The sequence below is a fragment of the Penicillium waksmanii genome (genome assembly GCF_028829765.1).
Source record: "Penicillium waksmanii strain IBT 27052 chromosome Unknown utg000001l:1.0-4852451.0:1.0-4856178.0, whole genome shotgun sequence".
In the NCBI taxonomy this organism is placed as follows: domain Eukaryota; kingdom Fungi; phylum Ascomycota; class Eurotiomycetes; order Eurotiales; family Aspergillaceae; genus Penicillium; species Penicillium waksmanii.
The window spans coordinates 4,549,820-4,569,266 of NW_026643248.1; the positions used below are offsets into that span (position 1 = coordinate 4,549,820).

The 19,447-nt window shown below is 47.5% G+C and overlaps 7 protein-coding genes across 7 annotated transcripts; 5 read left to right on the plus strand and 2 right to left on the minus strand.

The window, feature by feature from the left end:
* Nucleotide 1: 1 nt before the first annotated feature.
* Nucleotides 2-506, plus strand: N7481_001572 (uncharacterized protein; the record flags this gene model as incomplete). The annotated part of the gene is made up of 3 exons (XM_057260791.1): nucleotides 2-100; nucleotides 185-311; nucleotides 346-506. The coding sequence occupies 3 exons, from the start codon at nucleotides 2-4 to the stop codon at nucleotides 504-506; spliced, it is 387 nt and encodes a 128-aa protein (XP_057128623.1).
* A 5,004-nt stretch (nucleotides 507-5,510) lies between these two features.
* On the plus strand, nucleotides 5,511-6,875 carry N7481_001573 (uncharacterized protein; the record flags this gene model as incomplete). The annotated part of the gene is made up of 1 exon (XM_057260792.1): nucleotides 5,511-6,875. One exon carries the CDS (start codon nucleotides 5,511-5,513, stop codon nucleotides 6,873-6,875), a length of 1,365 nt encoding a protein of 454 aa, XP_057128624.1.
* A 221-nt stretch (nucleotides 6,876-7,096) lies between these two features.
* On the plus strand, nucleotides 7,097-7,429 carry N7481_001574 (uncharacterized protein; the record flags this gene model as incomplete). Its single annotated transcript, XM_057260793.1, has 1 exon — nucleotides 7,097-7,429. The coding sequence occupies one exon, from the start codon at nucleotides 7,097-7,099 to the stop codon at nucleotides 7,427-7,429; it is 333 nt and encodes a 110-aa protein (XP_057128625.1).
* Nucleotides 7,430-7,989: 560 nt separating this feature from the next.
* Nucleotides 7,990-8,488, plus strand: N7481_001575 (uncharacterized protein; the record flags this gene model as incomplete). Its single annotated transcript, XM_057260794.1, has 2 exons — nucleotides 7,990-8,448; nucleotides 8,474-8,488. 2 exons carry the CDS (start codon nucleotides 7,990-7,992, stop codon nucleotides 8,486-8,488), a joined length of 474 nt encoding a protein of 157 aa, XP_057128626.1.
* A 2,176-nt stretch (nucleotides 8,489-10,664) lies between these two features.
* Nucleotides 10,665-13,477, minus strand: N7481_001576 (uncharacterized protein; the record flags this gene model as incomplete). Its single annotated transcript, XM_057260795.1, has 4 exons — nucleotides 10,665-11,287; nucleotides 11,578-12,062; nucleotides 12,223-13,242; nucleotides 13,326-13,477. The coding sequence occupies 4 exons, from the start codon at nucleotides 13,475-13,477 to the stop codon at nucleotides 10,665-10,667; spliced, it is 2,280 nt and encodes a 759-aa protein (XP_057128627.1).
* Nucleotides 13,478-16,303: 2,826 nt separating this feature from the next.
* Nucleotides 16,304-16,877, minus strand: N7481_001577 (uncharacterized protein; the record flags this gene model as incomplete). Its single annotated transcript, XM_057260796.1, has 2 exons — nucleotides 16,304-16,629; nucleotides 16,757-16,877. The coding sequence occupies 2 exons, from the start codon at nucleotides 16,875-16,877 to the stop codon at nucleotides 16,304-16,306; spliced, it is 447 nt and encodes a 148-aa protein (XP_057128628.1).
* A 778-nt stretch (nucleotides 16,878-17,655) lies between these two features.
* Nucleotides 17,656-18,399, plus strand: N7481_001578 (uncharacterized protein; the record flags this gene model as incomplete). The annotated part of the gene is made up of 1 exon (XM_057260797.1): nucleotides 17,656-18,399. The coding sequence occupies one exon, from the start codon at nucleotides 17,656-17,658 to the stop codon at nucleotides 18,397-18,399; it is 744 nt and encodes a 247-aa protein (XP_057128629.1).
* Between the last annotated feature and the right edge of the window lie 1,048 nt (nucleotides 18,400-19,447).

Below are 19,447 nucleotides of genomic sequence, written 5' to 3' on the forward strand. Positions count from 1 at the left end.
GATGGACGCCCAGGATGCTTATTATGTAGCTCTTGTCCTTGATCCACGCTTCAAGACACTCTTGTTGGATAAAGAGCTCGGGCTAGTGACAGCACCAAAAGTGATTCGATCTATTAAGGATACCTTGCATGAGCAATATCCATCAAAACCGTCACTGGAGCAATCAATGTCAAAACTTAATTAGGACAACAAGCGGCAAGGCCTGGCGGCGCGCGTCCTGCAAAAACTGCAGCCACAAGTGATCCAACCTTCAGATATTGACCGCTACTTCGAGGAAAGTGTGGTGACAGTTGATGAAAAGATGAAGATCCGTTATTTGCCTGGTGGAGGATGCACAAGGATGAGTACCTGCGGATGACAGCCGCAGCCAGGATTATCTTGCCATCCCAGCCGCTGAAGTCGCAGTAGAGAAGTTGCTTAGCCGTGGTAGGGATTTGTTAGGGGTACGTCGACATTCTATGAAAGGTGAGACGATGCGGAAGGTGATGCTGTTGAGAGATATATAGTTTGGAGAACACCAAGTGGAAATCCTAGAGCGTCTTACTTGCATTGCCCAACAAGCTGAAGCCCTGACTTGACGGGTCAAGTAATATAAGTCTGCGGATCATTACAGTATTCGTGAGGCACAGAACATGAAGTGAAGTCTCGTCACTCACTGTCAGAAGCGGTGAAAGCCTATTTTTGAACACACGCGAAATCGGGGAGAAATCTAGTTCATTTTCATGTATCTGACGAACTAAAGAAGTGGTAGAATACCACTAACGTAATTCCCGGCCGATCGGAACACCCAGCCGTGCGGAACACATATCTGCATTACGAAATTTCAAGATCGATTATCTCAATCAGCACCCATTAATTCACCTAAATATAGCGATTTTTGCATGTATTGATCCTGTGGCCAATCTCCCTGCACCCACTACATCTCGGTGGTGCCCTGGTAGCCGTCCGATCTGGCTGAATAGGTAATTCGCCTTGCGTATGCGATACTACCGCTGAAACTTCAACTGGCTGGTCTAGCGGCTGAACTAGCTGTAGACCCTCTTCAACTGTTAGACCACTATCACAGGGTATCTGCCTAGTCGATCGATTGCGTTTCTGGCGTTTCTTCTCATTCGCTAGGCGTAGTTTAGCGTTTTCTTGCACATGTAGTGCAGTATTGTGTAGTGATATACAGTGGCCCTTGATAATCTGATCTAGCATAGTTTTTTATGGGCTTGGAGGGCTATTAGATCGTTATTTTAGTAGTTCCTTAAGCATTGAAGCTTGCTTTTGGAGCTGGATAACAGTTCTGGGTGTCTTTGGTGTAAATTGGCTAGATCTGCTGCTTGGTCGGCTTCCTGGTGGTGTTGGTGTTCGTAGAGAGATATTAAGCTTTGCAAGCACTCTCTCTGCATTGATTGGCACTAGACCAGTAGCCATAAAGCTATTTTGGATAGTATTTAGTTGAAAGGCTTCTAGTCGCGCATGTTGGTAATTATCCAAGAAATCAAATTTGGCAATATGGTTATATCCAACACGTGGAAGATCACTTATAAAGCGACCGTACGCGCGCTTTAGCACAGCAAAACACCCAACATCAAGTGGCTGTAGTAGATGTGAAGAATGTGCAGGCATACAAAGTGGTATAATATCGTTTTCTGCACAGATTCGGTCGAATTGGGGTGTAAGATGGCTACCGTGGCCATCAAGAATTAATAGCCGAAATCGACCACGTATACGTGAATTTGTTGATGGGATAAATAGGTTTTGTAGCCAACGTAGACCAATATCATCAGTAGTCCAGCCATTTTTTGAGACCTCAAATCGCCAATCTTTTGGTAGGTTATCAAACCAACCTGCAATAGCAACTTGGCCCTTAAAGATCACACATGGTGGTAATGAATAGCCATCTGCACAGATTGCTTCAATAGCAGTAACCCATTCACGATTTCCTGGCTGTAAGACAGATCGCCGGCCATATTATTCAGCTCGCGTAACCACCTTTTGCGCTGATATAAGGCCCATCGCGAATCCAGTCTCATCAAAGTTGTAGATATCCTCAGGTTGGATACCATTCTCCTCAATCACACGTTGTACGGTGGCAAACCACGCTCGTAGTGATTTTGGATCTTCATTTAGTGCGCGTTGGTAGCCGTAACGTCTTGAGAAACGTGAGCGAATCTCTTCACGTCGATTAATAAAGGTTGATGGCCAATTCTTGCCAACAGTAGCTGGAGGATTGGTTCCCCGTGCCGCAAGAAGGATATTGGCCATTTCTCTTACAGTAGCGGGTCTAGGCGCTGCTCCACGTGAATCCATAGGGATAATACACTCAGTAAGCGAATCCTCTTCAAATTGGGTCAATTTATGACCAGATGGGCGCTTATCAACGCGTGAAATTCGGCCTTCAGTCCGCGCGTGCAAGGTGGTAAGCGGTATCTCGTATAGCTTCGCTGCCGCGCGGAGAGATTTGACGCGGCCATTTTTGATATCATTAAGGGCTAATAAGATCTTGCCCTCTTGATTGGCAGATTTCTGATAAGATTCAGAGCGAATTGGTGGCATGGTGGGTGGTTGAAGTAGGTAGGAAGGTTGGAATACGCGATTTTGGATGGGGTGTTCCGCACGGCCGGGTGTTCCAATCGGCCGGGAATTACGTTAATATTTCATTTCTGCGTCACCATCCGGGCCATTCTCGCGACTCAAAAATTGTCTATTTCCACCATAATCCGAGTCATATACTTAGCGGCTCAAGCTGTAATTTGATTGTGCAGGAGCTAGCGGAACGACCTGGCCCTTTGCAATACCTAGTATAGAAGGCGAAAGGAGTACAAGCATGGCTGAGACCTAGACTTTGAGGGCCATATCTTTCAATAATAACATTATTTTGGGGAGGCGGGCCGGGACAGACGGAGGGGGGTGGGCCGAGAAAGGAGGGATAGCCATGCCGACTTCCGAAGTACTCAGCGGGATTTACACGGCCCTATACATGTGGATACATGTGGATGGCTATATGATCAATAGATTGACAGATTCAAAAGCGCCGTTTTTTGATTTGATGCCGCCGGGCATTACGGAAAGTAGGACCCTTCCAGTGCTAAGAGGGCGAGCAATCTGAATCACACCAAGCTTTCCATAATACATGCAGCAGACACAATTACCTTACAATCAAACTTGGCATCACATTTCTACAAGAGAGATGCCCAGTTTCGAATAAAATATCCATAATCGGAGAGGGAGGTTTATTGCGAGGATTGAGATTAAAAAAGGTGACGAACTGGAGGGGTGGTCAAATACCACTAGGGCCCTTTAGGATAGGCTTATTCATCGCTCACCCAATGCACCCTGGTATGGGGTTCGGAATTATGGTGTCATAAGACGCCATATCTAGATATAGACCCCTAGATCGCTCAACCGATCTCAAGACCGAGGATCAATCAATCATCTGATTCTATTGGACATGTTCAGTACTGGCCAGTACACCAATTCCTCCCCCTGACAGCATACTCTAGACTATAGATCAAAAAACATACGAAGTCACAAATAACTCTTCTCGATACCTACTAGTATTCATATAAGACATTTTTATTCAAATCCCATGTAAAAAGATGAAACAAGAAAAGCACAGCCCAAAATACATGAAATATCCAAGTCACACATCTCTTGGTGTATGTCTTGCTTGTAGAACTGCGGGCACCCTCTAGGAACTGACTCGCGGGTCTAAAATCAGTACCCAATACCCGTCCTTTGCTGTTCTTGGTGCGGGTCGGGGCGGTTCGAAGAGGGCCGTATTGAGGCCCACTGGGATCTAATCAAGGGATTGACATAGGGTATCTTGTCCAGCCTATAAGAGGACTTGGTTAGCAAGACCTTGGCGACATAAAATTCTTGCACCTGTCTGACTTACAACAGGAAGGAAACAACACTTAGCTTGTTTTCCGGCAGATGTGCAAGACTTCTTGAAATCATTCAAGTTGTCAGCTGCAGAAGGGGTATTACAATCGAGACCAACGACTCCCAGGACATTGGTGGTACAGCATTGCGCATTACTGTAAAGGCCAGCCGGGCAAACCATATCGCGATGCTGAATAGGATTTGCTGAAGCCACTAAGGCTCCCGCGCAGGCCATGAGAACAGTATATAATAGGCTGACCATGTTATCTGACAATAATGGTATTGGAAGGGTATTGGATAAAGAAGCACTTGTTGATGGCTGGGTTCATTAAGGAAAAGAATAGACAGTAGCACGATGTTGAAATATCCCGGTTACTGAGATAATGAGGCTGGGATCACGTGCATACGTGTATCTCTGTCTCTTGGTCTACTTGTATCTTAGACAATACACATATCACAGCATACAATCAACTCCCCTCAATATTATGAACATTGAAGCATCACTTAATAAACCAACAGGTTATGAGCCCGGCACCGCTCACCTCAAATTGGAGACTCTACTCCCTGCTCCTAAGTTTTTCCCCGTTAAGTGATAGCTTCATCTGTTGACCAAACTGGAACTACTCATTTAGTACATCAACAAGAAGACATTTTCTCACGACCAGGAGAAAATTGATTGTGCGAAATCATCTCAAGATTTGGATCAATCGTCACACCGCTACGAATATTCCTCAGGCCAATCATAGTCTACGGGTTTGCTTTACAACAGATGACGGCTGCAGACGTGCCACACCGCTACAGACGTATCACATTGCCCAGCCAAGAGGAAATAATCTACCATCTGTGGCAGGATGGGATTCCATTTACCCCTCAATACCCTGATGCTCTCGAACAAGGTCGATCCGCCTTTTCTTCAGATTTATGGCAAGAAGACAAGGGTCGTACAAAGGGCATAACTGGTCTGACGAAGAGCTCAACTTGGTGTGCTATCTTCGATGCATCCGTCATTGGCGCTTCACACAGATCCAAAAGGCGAAGTTTCCATTACTTTCCCAACACTCAGTCGGCCGGGCCTATAGGAGACTACCTCCAGAAGAGCGCACACACCGGGCACTAGCTGCCGTACCTGTCAATATAAGGCCCCGACATATCACAGAAAGCTACGTTTCAAGTCAATTTCAGCCAGCATTCTCCAATACAGTACCAAGGCATAGCTATTACAGCTCAGCAAACAACGAGATTGGAGATACACCATTGGGCACGAATGGTGACAACCCAAATCGCTACAACCTCCGGCCAAACAGACCCTCAATCTTTGCAGAACGAAAGCCACGTTATATAGTGGACCGTGACCGTTTCCCTCATTTCTTTGAATCATATCGCAGTTCTCTAAAGCCAAACGAGCTACCAGACAGTGAATACATCCCTCCATCACATACACCTACTCCAAGCTCGTCGGAGTGCTCTCTTTCCATCAGCTCCAGTCCTCCCAGCGAGATATCAAGCTTGGAGCTGTTTGGTCTTGAGGCACGGTCTCCCGAGCCATCAAACCATACGCCTTCTGTTCTCTCAGTTTGCTCAAGTGGCTCGTCGAGCGCTGAATTCTTTAGCACCGAAGAGCCCTGAACACCATCACGATGGATTCGAACAAGTTTGAACAGCTAGGCTTGAGCTCATTCTATCACGCCATACCAACTCTCGATAATGCCAACGACTGGTCGCAGTGGAACCAGAAAGTCAAGGAGTTTCTCCGAATATCTCCTGTGTCCAAGGATGAGTCCATCCCACCTCTGGAAGAGGAGGAAGCGCAGCAATGGTCTCACCGCCAGACATTCTACTCGGCAATGATCGCAGCAAAGCTGACCCACAATGCGGCTCAGCGAATAAACGCTTTCGATATCACCCGAGTCCATTCACTGATTAAAGCGGTAAAAGAAAACTTCAAGCCAGAAGGTTCAGGAACATATGTGAATCTTCAGAGGAGGTACATGTCACTTACCCGGGCAAGATGTGGGAGTGCACAAGCCCTCGGGGCCGAGATCAGGAAGATCCATGCCGAGAAACTCTTACTCGACCCCGCATGTGTCACCTCTGAGATCGAACGAACCTTCTTTTTCCTCCATGCATTAGGCCCGGAATATGAGAGCTTTCGCGACCATATCTTCAGACAAATGGACATAGTCAATGACAGAGACGAGGACGGAAATATCACCAAAGCAGCTCCTACATTTGACTACATCGAAAATAAGGCCATTGAGGAGGAGCATAGGAAGGATCAGCTGGGCGACCAGCCCACAGATACGAATGCGCTTCCTGCCTTCACACTGAGCCATAAGCCTCGAGACAGGAAAGTCATACCGTCTCCAGATGGGAAAACATGCCGAGTCGAGATGAACAACGTTCCTTTCTGTGCCTTCTGCCGAAAACCCTATCATAGAGAGTCACACTGCTTCAAAAAGGATCGTAGCCTGAAGGATCAAGAAAAGGAGAGAATGACGCGCAGGCCAAGACCCAAAGAAGCGCACACCGGTGTTCGCAATTCATCAAAGCGGCGACCTAGTACGGATCATGAAGACGACGATTCAGAAGGACCGAGAGACCCCAAAAGACCGACGTTTGTGGCGACACAGGCCTCAAAACAAGATATCAACGCGGCTTTCAGCGCCGAAATTGAAGGAAACATTGCCACATTTGACTTCTTTCCCAGTATGATGGCCACAAAGTCCGCCTCGATCAACGACGCCTGGATTGTGGACAGCGGATGTGCTCAGCACGTTTGCAACAATGCCACAAGATTCGTCAAGATGGACAAATATGATGGTCCACCGTTACGCAGTGTCGATACCTCGACGGCTCCTTCTGGCATAGGAATAGCAAATGTCCTATGCAATGTCCGAGGGAGGAAGAAATGGCTTGTCCTAAATGACGTTCTGTTCGTCCCGACTGCACATGCGAATCTCATATCCGTGTTGCAGCTTCTCAATCGGGGGGGCAAAGATTGATTTCTCGAGCAAAGGCGCCATCATTCGGAACAAATCAGATGGGAGAAATCTGTTCACTGCAAGCGAATACCATGGAGTCTATGCACTTGATTTATGGGCAAAACTTGTTTTTCCGGCCTATCATATCAGCCCGCAGTCGGCACTCTGGCACCATAGGCTCGCTCACCTAGGCGGTGCGAACATACAACGATTGAAAAAGCAAGCCCACGGCATTAAAGACAATGCGCCACGCGAACCTTGCAACCCTTGTCTTCAGGGAAGAATGGTCGAAGTCCCACATCGCCGTTCAGAAGTGTGCAAAAGAGCCAAATACGCCATGGAGCTCCTGCATATCGATGTTGCAGGACCGTTTGAGGAGGGCCTCGACGGCAGCCGTTACTGGCTCACCATTGTTGATGACTTTACTGGATGGATTGAGATTGTCCCTATACCACGACGACAAGGATACGTCATTGAGTCCTTGCGGCATTTTCTCGACCACAATGAGCGCCCTGAACGCAAATGCAGGCGAATCCGCCTTGACCGGATTCCGGAGCAAGTGGGAGAAGATATGAAATTTACTCTCTTCTCAAGGGCAATACGAGCCGAGGTCACGGGTGTCGACCAGCACCAGCAAAATGGGGTAGCAGAAAGAACCCACAAGACAATTTACGATCGAGTTGGACCAACGCTCGCGCATGCAAAGTTGCCAACAAAATTCTGGCCAGAGATTGCGCGAACGGCGGCATACCTCTCCAATCGATCACCATCATCTAAACGCAATATGACTCCGTACCATGCCTGGTATGGTGACAAACCTGACCTATCACGGCTGAGAGTTATAGGATCCAAGGGACAGTATCTAATTCCCCCTAAACAAAGAAAGAAGCTGACGGGACCAAGAACAAGGCCATGTCTACTATTGGGATACGAAGGCAATATGAACTATCGCATCCTACTAGAAGACGGCAGAATCATTGGTACGCCAAACGCAGAATTTTATGAAGTCCTTGAAACTCCCTCCACGCAGACCATACAAGACGTGGGAGCCAAACAGCAGAGCTTTCCTGTGGCAACGGCTGCTGCCGCAGGGGGGAGTGAGACGGTGGGGCAAATAAATCACCCGTCGGCCAGTATGCGACATGCATCCGTGCCAGCCTCGGGACGTCAAATATCCCTGGCACCACAAGAACAGACACAGCCTGGATCATGGGACGACATAGTGCAAGTGCATCTGCCTCAGTCGAGTAGTAATGATAACTCGCAGCCCGCCGTTGCTGGCCGAGGAGCCATCACCTTTTCGCCTCCACGGAGTGAAGATACCTTTGGACCCTTATCACCTGCTTCACAGGATTCCGTCCTCAGGATTGAATCACCACCGGGTAGCGACCAGCAACAAGGCGATGCACAGCAAGGGCGAATCCCAGATTGGCTAGATTATTCCGAGCTTCAGGAGGGTGGTGCAAAACACATAGTGCAAAAAGACTCACTGGAACGCCACCCTGAACTCAAGCTCCGTGACACACAAAATTTTCAAGACACATCCGGTTATGACCAAGAAGAACTCGCATTGATGAATATCCCCGACAAGAACGTTATTCCAACCTTTTTGACTATAGCGGCGGAAGAGATAGAACCCTTCGAACCAAAGTCCCTTCGAGAGGCCAAAAATGATCCACGCTGGCTCGAGTGGGAAAAAGGAATGATCGAAGAGATACAATCACTCAAACAAAACAAAACCTGGGAAGCGGTCGATCCTCCCAAGGATCGCCGAGTCCTGAGCGGAAAATGGATCTTCAAACTCAAACGAGGATCCAGCGGAGAAATCGTCCGCCACAAATGCAGATGGGTAGTTAGAGGTTTCACCCAGGAAGAAGGTGTCGATTATGATCAGACATTTGCTTCCGTAGTCAAACCAATGAGCTACAAAGCCCTGTTCGCAATTGCCGCTGCTCTGGATCTCGAGATCGAACAAATGGACGTCAAAACAGCGTTCCTATACGGCGAGATAGACCATGAGATCTATGTTGAACAACCTCATCACATCACAGACGGCACATCGAGGGTCTGCAAGCTTCGCAAGGCACTCTACGGCCTGAAGCAAGCACCTCGTATCTGGTATCAGACGCTGACCAATTTCCTTCGGGATCTTGGCTTTGAGCCCATCAACGCCGATCTCAGTATCTTTGTTCGGAGTGGCATGTACATTGCAGTGTACGTCGATGACCTCTTGATCATCGGACCCAGCATTGCAGAGATAAAAAAGATCAAACGAAGCCTCAGAAATCGTTTTCATATGACAGACCTTGGCCCGTGCAGCTACTATCTCGGCATGACCATCCGACGAGATCGGCAGAACAGAATTCTCTATCTCAGCCAAGAGGCTTACGTGCGCAAAGTCCTTCAGCAATTCGAGATGCTGGACTGTGCCCCTATCAGCACGCCGATCGACACTTCACCCCTGCCAGAGAACGATCCTGAATACATCTGCCCGTCGAATATTAAGAACGAATACCAGCGCTTGATCGGATCGCTGATGTATGTCATGCTTGGAACCAGAGGTGATATCGCATACGCTGTCTCAGCGGCAAGCAGGCACTTAACGAATCCTGGCCCACAACACATGAAGCTCGCGCGCCGAATCCTTCGATACCTGAAAGGCACCAAATCTCTCAGCCTCGCATATAAAGGCCAGCTCCAGATGCTCCGTGGCTTCACGGATGCAGATTGGGCCGGCTGTCGCCAGACAAGGCGCTCGACAGCAGGATATCTTTTCAACATTGGGAGTGGAGCAATCAGCTGGCAATCAAAGCGCCAGAGTGTTGTTGCCCTGTCAACTTGCGAGGCCGAATTCATAGGCCAGACACAGGCAACCAAGGAAGCTATCTGGTTGAGAAGACTTCTTCATGAGCTAAACATGGGCCAAGGACAACGCGCAACAATCATCTGCGGCGACAACCAGGGGGCCATCGCGCTGGCCTCGAACCCTCAATTTCATTCGCGTACAAAGCATATGGACATCCAGCGAAAGTGGCAAGGAGAAGTTCAAGACGCCAGGACAGTGGAACTCAAATATATACCAACGTCAGAACAGATAGCGGATGGCTTCACAAAGCCCCTTGCGCGAGATAGATTTGAATGGTTTCGGAAAGGCCTCGGCATTGAGTAATAGCTCGGTCAGACAAGAGCCTTCCAGAATCTGGAAAACAAAGAAACGGGCATACAAGCACCCTTTCCTTCCTTTCCACCATTGGTTTTTGGGAGGTTTTAATGGGGCTTGGCAACCGTGATGAGATATCGCCAATACCCTTCTGACGAGGGTGATTAGCGAGTGGGAGTGTTGAAATATCCCGGTTGCTGAGATAATGAGGCTGGGATCACGTGCATACGTGTATCTCTGTCTCTTGGTCTACTTGTATCTTAGACAATACACATATCACAGCATACAATCAACTCCCCTCAATATTATGAACATTGAAGCATCACTTAATAAACCAACACACCAAATAGGCCTCGCCAAAACCCGCCCACCGCCCAAGCCCGCCCGCGAAAACCCGGCCCACGGGTCGGGTTGGGTCTTAGTCAGCAAACCCGTGGGCGGGTTGTCATGTAGAAAACCCAACCCAAGACCCAAATGGGTACCCGTGATAACCCAAAAAAGCAAAAATAGTTGACTTGTCAATTTACATTAAATTATGCAGTAATTTTTGATTATCTCATTGTATCGTCTGTGTTCTCCTGGTCTACAGATGAGAATTTTTGGAACATTTATGATCGAAGAAGAAAAATAAGATTGGCTAAGTATAAAGACTAGTATACCTCATAACCTCGCAGTCGGCTCGAGGGCATTGTTACCCGTCCTGAAGATCTCTTCTGGCTTCGATCACCCAGCTGCGTTATTGGTGGTGGAAGTAGATCTGCTTCGTCGTATTCGACCCCCTCTTCCTCCACGCTATCTTCTTCCTCTTGTTCCACATCGTAACTCTGGCTGTGCATGGAGCTTCGGTCAGTCTCTGCCAGCGTACACTCCGCCTGGTATGGCTCTTCGAGCTCAAAGCTACCCTCAAAATCTTCGCTCTCTTCAATTTCTTCCTTGTCGCTGATCGGCTCAGCATCCTCTTCAATTGCCTTCAGCGCTTCATCCTCTTCAACTGCCTCTTGCTTTTCGCTCTCCATTGGTTTCTCCAGGCGGGTCAGTTGCTGTCCGTCCAGTGTGAGCTTTTCTGAGCACATATACATCATCAATTCTTGAATAGTTGCTTCGTTAAGAGAACCTCGACGATAGTGACAAATGTCTCGAGCACTGTTGAAAAGCCTCTCCACACCTGCGCCGGTGGCTGGCACCGAAAGCAAGTCTCGTGCAAGTCGAGAAAGAATAGGGAACTCGCTCTCGTGCTCCTTCCAGTAAATTCGCGGGGATACAGGAACATTCGCTATTAGAAGTCAGTCAGTCGTTCTAGCGCAGTGTGCCAGTCGCTCGTACCCTCTTTAAGATACTAGTCCACTTCATCATACTCTGTTCCTTCATCGAGCATTGATGCATCCAGGGGTTCAAGTAGCCGATCAAGCTCCGAGCTATGTAAAGTGGAAGAGCGCTGCACCGTGCGGAATAACAGCTCAGGGCTCTGCTGCTGATACTGTGTGAAACATGCTCGCAAGTATTCACAGTATCTTTTTGACGTATCTTCATGGCAAGTAGAGTACTCTCTATCATCGAAAGCACTCAGTTTATATTGTGGAGCGAGTAATGCTCCGGTGCCATAGAGAAAACCGTGATCGCGGTAGGTCTTTTCATAGTACTCTTTCAGCTTCTGCCATGCAACGAGCAAAGCGCCATACATGTCCTTCTTCCAAGGTGTTAACTTTCTTTTTAATTTTCGATTCGACCTTTCAATATGCTCCAGAAGCTTCCTGTATACGAGGAACACACTATGGATTGTAACATCTCTGGTCTTCATCAAAGCCATAGTGAACCGAAAGAACGGTTTGGTCAAATGAACCAGGTAGTCGATTTGCCTCCATTCGACATCAGTAACCTTGAACTGCGAGTATTCATGATCACAGCAGTATTTGTTGATGACATTTCTGAGCCGGCGCGCACGGCGAAGCATCAGAAACGTCGATTTCCAGCGTGTTTGAACATCATGCAACGGGAATAGCCGGGTACCACCTGATTGGAGGCACAGAAAGGCATCTCGCCGTTGTGGACTCGCGTTGACAAAAACAGCAAATGATCGAATCTACTTTTATTAGTGCTTCATACACATTGGTAGTCAATCAGAGAGAATCCGGGCTTACTTTAGTTAGAGTGTGAGCCACGTCTCTATGGTTGACCGAATCTTTCAACCTATTCGCTTGGGTGTCAGACCAAAACGTTTTTATCTCTTTGTTCCGGGGTGCTGCTTTGATATGCCCCAAAAGTTGTTTCAGGCAAAGCTGAATCACATGAGCCATACAAGGAACTCGAACTATTGATTCTCTGGAACCAATTGCACCGGTGGAGATCAGTCTCTCTTGCAAGGCTCGTATGAGAGTTTCGTTATTGGCCGCATTATCTGTAGTGACGCTAAAGATACGATCCAGGAGTTTCCGGTCCTTCAGTAGTTGGTGCAAAACATCACTGAGGTTACTCCCAGTGTGAGGTCCATGTAGCGGTTCAAACCCAAGAAGCATTTCTCGATAGTTCCAGTCCTTGTCAATGAAGTATACTGTGATTGCCATGAAGGCCTGCTGGAATGGGCTGGTCCAGCAATCTAGGGCAAGTGATACCTTAGCATTTTCAGGCAGATCTTGTAACTGTGACTCCTGCTGAACCGCAACTACCTCTCGAAGTCGCCGTCGTAGGGTCTTTGCCGACGGGATTTCCAGTTCCCCGGGACCAGAGTGTAAGAGGTTCAACAGTCTTTGGAACACGGGATTCTCCACAGTCTGAAATGGCAGCCGGAGGCAAGTAATAGTTTTCAGCAACTGCTCCTCAAGTTCAGATGTTGTGACTCTTTCTGCGCTAAGTGAAGCACTAGTGGAATGATTTTGCAACGAATCAGAGAGTAAAGTTTGACGGGATCTTCTCTTTTTCCCGCGGCGACAAGTATTGGATTTCTGGTGTCTGCCCATGGCGCTTGTACCATTTTTTCTGTGCTGTGGATGGTCAAGTAAAGTAAGACAGGCTTGACAGAAGACTCGTGGACGCCCAGTATCGATATCAGCTACTTGGTCAAAGTGCTTCCAAACGTTGGCATGACGCGATTCGGTGGACCATTTTATCTGAGATTGACCATCTCCGTTCAGCTTTTGACCGTACTCCGTTGTTTCCCACCATCCTAGGAACTCTCTCTCTAGGCTCGGTTCGTACAAGATCCAATTCTTGATTCGTTGAGGCCCCACACGCCTTAGCGTTCCCGGGGGTCTTCGAGTGATTATATCGTAGCTATTACGAGGTCTAGGGAAAGGCTATAGGCTGTCTTAGCATACCTGTTGGTGGTCTCACAATATTCAGGGGCAGGATATTCTCTCACAGAGGACTGAATGTCAGAGTCCAAGAATGCATCAGATGACGGCTCAATGGAGAGCAGAGGACTGAAAGCCTGATGTAATGATCGCGACGACGAGGAAGAAGAAGCCATACTCAGGAGGCGTGCCATCAGGCGTGGGTATGGATTTTTTCCATTGTGAAAATTTGGAAATTGGACTTTGTTGGGGTCGCGTCGTGCGTTTGGATCTATCTACTTTTGCGACGCGTATGTAAACTTGCGGGTACCCAAAACCCAACCCAACCCAGCCCAGCCCAAAACGGACATGACTTTGTATGGGCGCTGAGAAAGCGCGTGTCGCCAATTTAATTTCTTAATTTCTAAATAATCATCCAGAGTTAGCTCACAAAGCCAGAACTCATTGAATTCTCGTGTATTCATCCGTGTGGCCCTTGATTCCTTGAGGTGTAGAAGTGTTGTGATGGAGGAGGTGGTCCTTGTGCAGGAGATATATATATCCAAACGAACCGCATGCATTGTTTCGATGTAACACACACCTAAAAGCGTGACAGAAATAAATTACCAAAGTTACGATAGGTGACTAATCAGGTTTATCCACGATTTATGCATATTTTTGGGTATTTTGGGCAACCCGCGGGTACCCGCCAAGAACCCACGGGCGGGTTCTGTTGTTTTATTAAGTGATGCTTCAATGGTCATATTATTGAGGGGAGTTGATTGTGTGTTGTGTTAGATGTGTTGTCTAAGATACAAGTAGACCAAGAGACGGAGATACACGTATGCACGTGATCCCAGCCTCATTATCTCAGCAACCGGGATATTTCAACAGGTTCACCAAGGTCAAGACCCGCGGTGGGTTGCCCGTGGGTGGGTAAAGAAAATGAAAACCCAACCCAAACCCGCGCTTGGCGAGGTCTAGACGTCACCATAAATCAAACCACGTGACACGATTTGGGAGGTGACCGAAAGGTTAAATAGGCTGAGTGAGAAAATTTTAAAATTATAATGAAAACACAGGAAATTTTATAAAGAGTGATATCGCTACTAAGGGGTCGGCACGAATAACCAATATATTCGTATCCGCTGTTGATTATTGTTGATTATCACGGCAGTCAAAGCGTATGGCGGGGACTAGCAATAGACGTTTATGTTGTAGTTCAGAGGTATGAATTGAGTTATTGTTCAGAGGGAAACATTAAGCTGTATATATACAACGAGAAGAACAAGTTGATTTCCAATCAACTTGGTTCTTCGTATAGATACCTCGGGATTAATTCCGATGGTTCGGCTTGGTTCCTGATCTGCACCAGCCTCATATCACAACAGGGCACATGCTCTCATCGTTGACGCGTTGGTAGCGGATCAGAGGGTGGATGCATATAGCTTGCGAGAGGCACGAGTCATCGCAACGCATGAGAACATCCGAATGGCCATCCAGAACGAGATCGATGGTCGCTGAACTTGCCGCGGACGGATCGCAGCTTCACGGACTGAAGGCACATTGATTGGCCCTCGGCTTAGTGGACGCGGGTCGCCAACATAGACCACAGAGAAGACGTTAAGATGGTACTGCTTGAGATATCTGCCGTGGGCCGCAGAAAAGTGGTCGACTAGCTATAAGCCAAGATGCACGGCGTGCACTGGAATGGGAAACCGTGAAAAATAAACTTTGTCATCACTCTCATGATACATGGTGACAACCAAATTGCCTCTAGAAACTGAATTTTCAGGTTTCTCAACATCGTGCATCAACGGCTAGAGCGTGCGTGAACTGTCTCTCAACTCGGCCAATTTGAAGCACGCCCGGACTGATTCGAGGGAAAATTTCCCATATCCAAAGGAATGTCTCGTATTTAAGGCCTAGGAGGAATCCGCTATGTAGTGCACGCTCACTCCTCTCCCACTCTTCACCAATGAGCCCACCCGCTGCGTCCCTTCGCCAGCCGACAGACCGGCTAAACGACACTCCGAGGACGCTGGAAATAACTCGGACGCAAAGGAAAGCCTCCTGCTCTACCGCCGTAAGACCAAAGGTAAGTATCCTCCGAACATCCCGCAAACAAAACTCAACAGCGTGCTACAGATCTCTACCGCCGCGAACAACCTCCCCACGACGCAACTCAAGCAAATCCTAGGCTGTAATGCCGATCTCGCAATACCTGCTCTGAGACACCTAGACTTGTATCTGTGTCTATGGGAAAGTTATGTTCTGAAATCTGCGGAATATATCCGGCTTGAAGATGAGCGACGCCAAATATGAGATTTAAACGAATTGCTGGAAGACGAGAATGATATTTTCCTTCAGCGCTGCAACCGGCAGGCGCTGGAGTTGGAGAATCGGAAACGGGCATTGAACGCATTTTATGGCAGTGTCATATCGGCCTTGCAAATCATTGATCTACCTTACTATCACATCGAGAGACCCTGATGCATAGAACGATGTACCTCATGTCATTTTAGACATGCCTACAGTTGATGGTGGACGGCTTGATTCGGTCATTCCACGCACGATCAGCCAGAAATTACTGTGAATCATGACGAGGGTCTACGGCCCAAGCAATTACCGCCCGTGAGGTGTTTTGTATGAGCTTCATTGATCCCAATTGTTAGACATCCATATCTAGCCAGGATAAGACTTCCTATCGATCTATGCTTCCCCTTCTCAATCTAGCTACGTCTTCCAGCGGTAACACAAAACCAGCTCTGGCTCCATCTAACAGCTCACAAAATATGTTGAATACGATCTATGCAGCATTTATCGACTCAAGTATCCATACGATCCTCTTGATTCTCTCCAAATTAGACTAATTTATATTTTGAAGTTGTGACGTCGGATGGACCCAGTTATAAAGGAGCCTACTAAGGTATATCACAATCGTTGGAAGACAACCACAAGTCTTTTCCTCTCACTGGGTCTATCTCGCAAGAAAAATAGAAGATCATTTGGCAAAGAACTAATCAATGTTCTCTCTCGCAATTCATCAGCCCTCTCACTTCGCTTTGGGAGCACTGCTCCCAATCATTGAGAATGCTGACCAGTCGCTCCCTAGACGAGTCCAGTGCTTGGTTCAAATGATCAAACTGAGATAACTGCTCGTCATGATGAGCCAGCAGTAGCCCTTTTTCATTCTCCAATCGTTTATTCTCCTTTCTCAACTCCTGGTTGGTCTGCTCTAGCCTCTCACTGCCAACCCGTTTCGACATACACGACTCCCACAACCGTCGGTAGAGCCCCAAGATCCGGGCTGCCTGAAAGGCAAGTTTCGGATCATCCTGTTCAAGATCTGCTAGTAGCTGTAGTATCGGCTGAAATGGTTCGGCTGCTGAATGTTGTTCTTCGTCGGCTTGCGACTGGGAGTCCGGCTGGAATGATCAGAAGTGTACGCAACTTGAGGACAAATTGATTCTTACCGGCGGGGGGAGCTTTTTCAGTTGTCATTTCCGGATCGCACCGTTCAGTTTGAGAAGGAATTGCATTAGACTCAGTGTTTTCGTCCCCTTCTGGATCGCAGCAGAAAGTCGGAGCATCCATTTTTCTTAGCAAAATAAAGGAGGGTCAAATTGAGAATAATTTGTCGTGTTCTTGACTGCCGATCTAGTTAATCTAATATATAGTCACGAAAACCGACCGAGCTAACAAAGTCGGCTCTCTTCACGCAGTAATTTAAAGGTTCAAGGTGTTCATGAAGGTAAGTTGGTTATTAACAAAAGATAGTCAACAAGCACTTCAATGTCAACGGAGCAGAGCAACAACTAATCAATCACCATTGAGAAGAAGTAAAAAGAAATCGTGGAAGAGAGAACTTTTTGAATGATACAGACCAGATGGACTATCGCGTGTCTCATTGTGGAGTCATCACCGTCATTTCAACCGCTTAAACGGTGATAAATCAAATATCGTTCGAACTCAGCTATTGTCATACGTGTGAAAAGCACCAACTCGGTTCTGTCAAAATTACTCCGAGGAAAATTGAGGAAAAATCCCTCACTTCCACTGATTGTGATATATTGCTAGTTTCTTTTTCATAATTGCTTGCTGTTTGTACCAGGTTACCAGAGGAATCGGTCTATCGCGCGCACAGTATTTCGCCGTCCGAACTTCCCGTGTCGCATTGCCGGTGTTTTGGATTATGCGATCCACTTTGTGGTACTACCTTTTCTTCTACTCGGTACAAGGCAGCCAACAGTCACACTGCGATACTGCTTGCGTGCAATTCCCGAACAATCGCTTGCAAATGGATTCGCATTATTTGAGACAGCCATGTCCGGAGGAGTATTCGCAGAGCCGACCTCATTTGAGTCAAGCACCAATGCTGGACGAAGCGAAAGCCAAATGGCCCTCGATTACCGACCCTTGCTTCATTGCACATCCTATCAGCATGGCCCTTCCACAACAAGCGCTTGGGCTGTTTCATCCAGGATACAATATCCTGCAGATTCATCAGAATGGTCACCTCGGTCGCATTTTTCGACGACCAGGATACTTTCCCGGCTCCGGCTTCGATCATTGGGAATCGATCCCTGTCATTTGCTGGCTGGGAAATATGCCGAGATCGTATCCATCTAGCTGGTTAGATTCATCTGAAAGGCCCCATACCTCTGAGGCAAAAGTGGTCCTTACCTGCCAACCTTGTTCTATGTGGCTTGATAGCGATAGAGAGGCTGTAACGAGCCCAGGTTCTTTCGGGCCCACTAAAGTCACCCCTTTTGACTCTCCTCAAGCGCCTCCAGACTGGAGCTTCCAGAAATCGCTACACACAATACCCCAGTGGCAGTTTAAATGCAGATACCCGGGCTGTAACCGCCAATTCAGGCGCCGAAAGGCCCTCGAGCGACACCTGACATGCCACTCAGATGAAAGGCCGCACGTCTGCTGGGTGCCAGAATGTCATCGCAGCTTCAAACGCTCGGCCAACCTGAAGGCCCATTACATGACTCATGTCAAAATGGGCGGTCGCAATCGCTATGTGACAACCTTGGACAATATGAGTTCTGTCTACAGCCCGGAGTTTCGCGGTCAATTGACATTGGAGGGGTGGCCAACTCATGAATAGGCGAAAAATGGAAAGTCCTGTCAATTCGAAATAATTGCTGAGCTATTGCCTAGCAAATTCAGTGACTGACAGGGGAGTTAAACTAGATATCAAAATACCCCATTATTATACTCTGAAGTTTCCTTCCGGTCCGACCGGACCTCTTAGATGGATTGTCCATGTTTTCCTAAATTGTGCGGGATCACCTTTTAAGCTCCAGGAATAGCCATGGGATTTTATTTCGAGTTTGTGGAACATAAGACAACTAGCTACAGATGAGACCGAACAATCGGGACATGGAGGTACGAGACAGCATGAATATCCTATGCTGAGTGTATGGATTCACATTTTCGGACAATTGAAACAGCATAGTCCAGAAGAAAAAAAAAACAAATCTAGCTGAGTTATTTCACATTCAACAATGCATTATCGAGTTCGAAGGGCTATCAGAGTCCGAGGAAATTTCTGGAGTCGATGCTGCTGCCATAACCGATACCGAGCTGAAGGTGACAATTGAAGAGGTCGGCTAGGATCGATTCTCTGGCGACGAGGTCTGCAAACTGTTGCTGACGGTGCATAAGCTCCCTTTAACTAGGTCTCTATTGATCTTGCAGTTCCCTTCGTCTTCTTGGTAATTGTGAAAATAAAGCAGACCACTTCGATACACTTCGACCCACACAGGATGTTGGCTGGAGCCATATAGCATCGCTTCAACTGAGGGAAAATCAAACTGGGTGCTCTTATTCTCTTTTTTCAGACCTTGAAGCTGTGAGAAAGATTGAAGCTGATAGAGGATTCTTTATTTTCGGTGGATAAGTGGATCGCTCACTAGAACACAAGACGCCGTCAAGGGGTGCGAACGGCTCTGAAATCCCCATACAGCCGAAGTTATGAGTAGTATATACGAAGCACTGGCCTTGATGGTCAATGATCTGAAGTGCTTCGCCGAGAACCGTCGGCATGAGGGTACATATTTGATCATCCTAGTGTACGGCCATTTAGTTCCACTCTCTCTGAAGACATCAGTTCACTGAGCCGTCTCTCTTGTGCCGTTGGAGGTCCAATGGAG